Genomic DNA, 3,351 nt, shown 5'->3' with positions numbered 1-3,351 from the left:
AATCCTTTACAGTGTTGTATTATACTCAGGTGACCGTTAAGGCCCTTGTGCCTTTTGTTCGAATCCAGGATTTGATTTTATTCAGATTAATGATAATCATATTTAATTCCAGCATTTTATCCATTTCTTTAATTAAACAGATCTTATTTGAATGAAATCACATTAACGTATTGAAATAAATCTGCGTCTTTTCGGTTATTTAAAGATTTATGACATCATAGTGGTCATTAAAAAACCTTTCTATCTTGTCTTGTGTCAGGCTCAACTTTTGTTTTCATTGATTGGTTTGTTTTTCCTCTCTTTTGGTCTTGACTTATTTGAGCATCATTATTGAGATCTTGGTCTGACAGACATGTTGCTTTTCTCGTGAACTGGTTTATGCTATTTGTACTTTAGTGGAAACCTTGACTTGACCAAGACAGGACGGAATGCAAGTTTACCTTGACTTATTCCATTATCTCTATTTAAAGTCTGTTAATCTGCTATATTCCCATATATTAACACTTTAATGTAAAATAAGAAAGTTCAGTATGTGTGTTTATTGTATGATTACTGTAAACGTTCCTATCTAAGCGGAAATCATATATTTTAGCGCCTTTCTTGTTTTCTGTCCGCTTATTCATGTACAATGTAATTAAATGAATTAAAACTGACACATGTCATTATAAACATTAAGTGGGTTAAAATATCATTCCTATACTTTTGATTTGTTTGACACAAGGTCACCTGCAAATCTGAAATCAAAATAAGACAAGGAAAGTAGTTTGAATCATTTGACTAAACTTAGTAATCTTTTTCTCGATGTTTGCTACATTTGCCTCTAAAATGAAGAGTATTGTTTGAAAAGTTTCCTCGTCAATGTTTAACCTTTAACTTACTACAAGTTACAAAGCCTGGTATATAACAACTGAAATATTGACAAGATGTATCAGTTAAAACGTAGGGGGAAAAAAGGAAAAACTTTTAAGATTGAAAGCCAATGAGACCAAGAAGTAAGTTCAAGGTCATCTTAAGGCAGGAGCATAATTATCGATGCAAATGTCCAACATAGGTTCAAAAGAAAGCTCAGACACAAAAAATTGAAGTTACTGCATTTATCTTTATTTCAAAGCTTGCACAGATACACATTTTGACAGTTCACTCGTGATAATCATCATTTCAAGTTTCAACATTTACTCTTTTCTGCAAGTTGTTGTTTGCTATCCTTTGAAGGTCTGAAATGAAGATAACACCTAGCATAAAACCGATTAAACCGTATCCTAATGTATATCCTATCCCTCTGGAGGATATCCTGTAGTCAGGTGCGCTGGTTTTAGACCTCCAGTATGAGCTTGTAACATTTTTGTGTATTTTAAGTTCCTTTGTGAGCTGTGATATTCTTTCCTTTAGATAATCTATGGACATATTCGTTGACACATGATTTGTTGATGTACAACCACAATCTACAATAAAATCAGTCTTTCTTGCGCTCTTTATGTTAATTTGCTGAAGAAAAACATGAATATATCATTGTATGGTGAAATGAGCGTTTGAGAGTTTTTTTTTATTTAACACTTTCCTTCGGAGTGTTTTTGCTCAAGTATTTCTGAGGTAGTGCCTGATATATGATCAAGTGTAATTAAGCCTTTGAACAAATGTTACTATGATGGCACATGTAAAAAAAAGAATATAGAAAAAATCCATCTTTTAAATCTGAACAAGGACAAGGATTTATTCAGTAAGAATAAAATCTTGTATCAGCTTTGGTCTCCAATTTTAGAGAGATCTATATGGATATCGCTTACAGATTTATTTCACAGAAAGGCCAAAAGCTGAGTAAATAAGTATAAGGTTTCACGTGTAAAGTTATACTTTGTATATTTATAAGACCTGCTCTGGAATCAAAAAACACTTTGGGACAATGTTTTGCGCCCGCTTGCGTGGGTTTGTGCTTCGAAAACGTTTTATATTTTCGACCTGTAAGACGCTATTTCACATATTTCACATGCAGGAAAGAAACCCTTAGCAGTTTTTATACCTGTACACACAGGGGGTTCACCATCCCATACCCGACCAATCATGCACGTGCGAGTCAGATTGCCACCTGTCAGAAGGAATCCAGGTTTACATCTATACGTTGTTATACCATTACATGATTTATCTTCCGTAACCAAATCCGTATTGTTGAACTCTCTCATTTCACACTCTGTATCTTTAAAAGAAAGTATATTTAAAAGAAAGTAATTAGTTATCTGAAAATGATAAGCAAAAAATGGAAGAAAACAAAAATTTCTATCCACAGTGTAAAATTATTATCTCTAAGTCAAATCAAAAATTCCAATCAAAAGGAATTATAGATCTAGAATTATACACATTATCAAAAACTACAATTACCATCAACAAATCTCCAGACACTTTTGTGATGCGTCATTACAGCAAAGTAATTTACTTCATAAGACCCGGGTTTGGTTTCGGAGAGCATGACGATCCCGGATGACTTTGGTCCTTTTCCTACATAGACATGATCATTGTCCCAACTGACCCAGAACTGAACAAACATTGAACCATCTAAAATACCTGGGGTACTGACTTTTTTACATTGAACACTTTGTGCTCGAATACATGACTCTGTATTGTGCCATCCACCGATAACAATCTCATAAAACTGGCTATAATTGATTCTCGGCGTGGAAGTGTCCTCGGTCATCAGAGCAAAATGGACATCCGTTGTAGAATTTACCCAGAATTCTATGTGAGATCGACCTTGAGCACTTATACAATAGAAACTCATCTGTTGGTAAGTTTCATTTGATGTCAGTTCAATATCAGCAGCTGTCATCTCTACAAAAAGTTACACGTTTATATTTACCAGACATTTCTGCAAAGATAGATATGTAAAAAAAAAAAAAAAAAATCAAGAAAACCTTTTCGTTGTTTACAGTTTTATTTACAGATATAAATATAAAACTAGAAAGTCTGCTATTACAAGCAATACCGAACTGAACTATAAGCTAAAAGATTCTTCAATGCTTAAATAAGTGAGCATTGGTAGAAAAAGACGCCCCTTTCACAGACAAACGAAGCACGTCACGCTTGCTAGCTTTTGTCAAAGTTCCAGAATCGAAAATGGAGCTTGCGGAGTCGTGCAAGGTTCACGTCCAAACATGGCTGAAGCAAAATAATTCCTGAATTTTCCTCTTCAATTCGGGCATTTCTGCATTAGACAGGGGTTGATTTTTTTTTTTTTTTTTTTTGAGATGATAACCTATGTGTAAATTTTCTAGGTTAGCAGAATCATGAACATTTACGGTGTGCTGAATGTTTGTGTACAGTAGTGATGAGGCCTTCACGCACCTATGGGAGCGGACCCCA

General features: G+C 34.3%; 1 protein-coding gene across 1 annotated transcript; it reads right to left on the bottom strand.

Annotated features, from left to right (window-relative positions):
• Window positions 1-1,120: 1,120 nt before the first annotated feature.
• On the bottom strand, window positions 1,121-2,818 carry LOC133173890 (uncharacterized). Its single transcript, XM_061308957.1, has 3 exons — window positions 2,374-2,818; window positions 2,018-2,191; window positions 1,121-1,442 (listed from the first exon to the last, which is right to left on the bottom strand). The coding sequence occupies exons 1-3, from the start codon at window positions 2,816-2,818 to the stop codon at window positions 1,159-1,161; spliced, it is 903 nt and encodes a 300-aa protein (XP_061164941.1). The 3' UTR covers window positions 1,121-1,158.
• Window positions 2,819-3,351: the final 533 nt, after the last annotated feature.

The sequence above is a fragment of the Saccostrea echinata genome, unplaced genomic scaffold (genome assembly GCF_033153115.1).
Source record: "Saccostrea echinata isolate AGI-Se365-2 ecotype Australia unplaced genomic scaffold, CSIRO_AGI_Sech_v1 ptg000056l, whole genome shotgun sequence".
In the NCBI taxonomy this organism is placed as follows: Eukaryota; Metazoa; Mollusca; class Bivalvia; order Ostreida; family Ostreidae; genus Saccostrea; species Saccostrea echinata.
The sequence above is the reverse complement of the archived record's forward strand: the minus strand, read 5'-3'. Positions and strand labels throughout refer to the sequence as shown.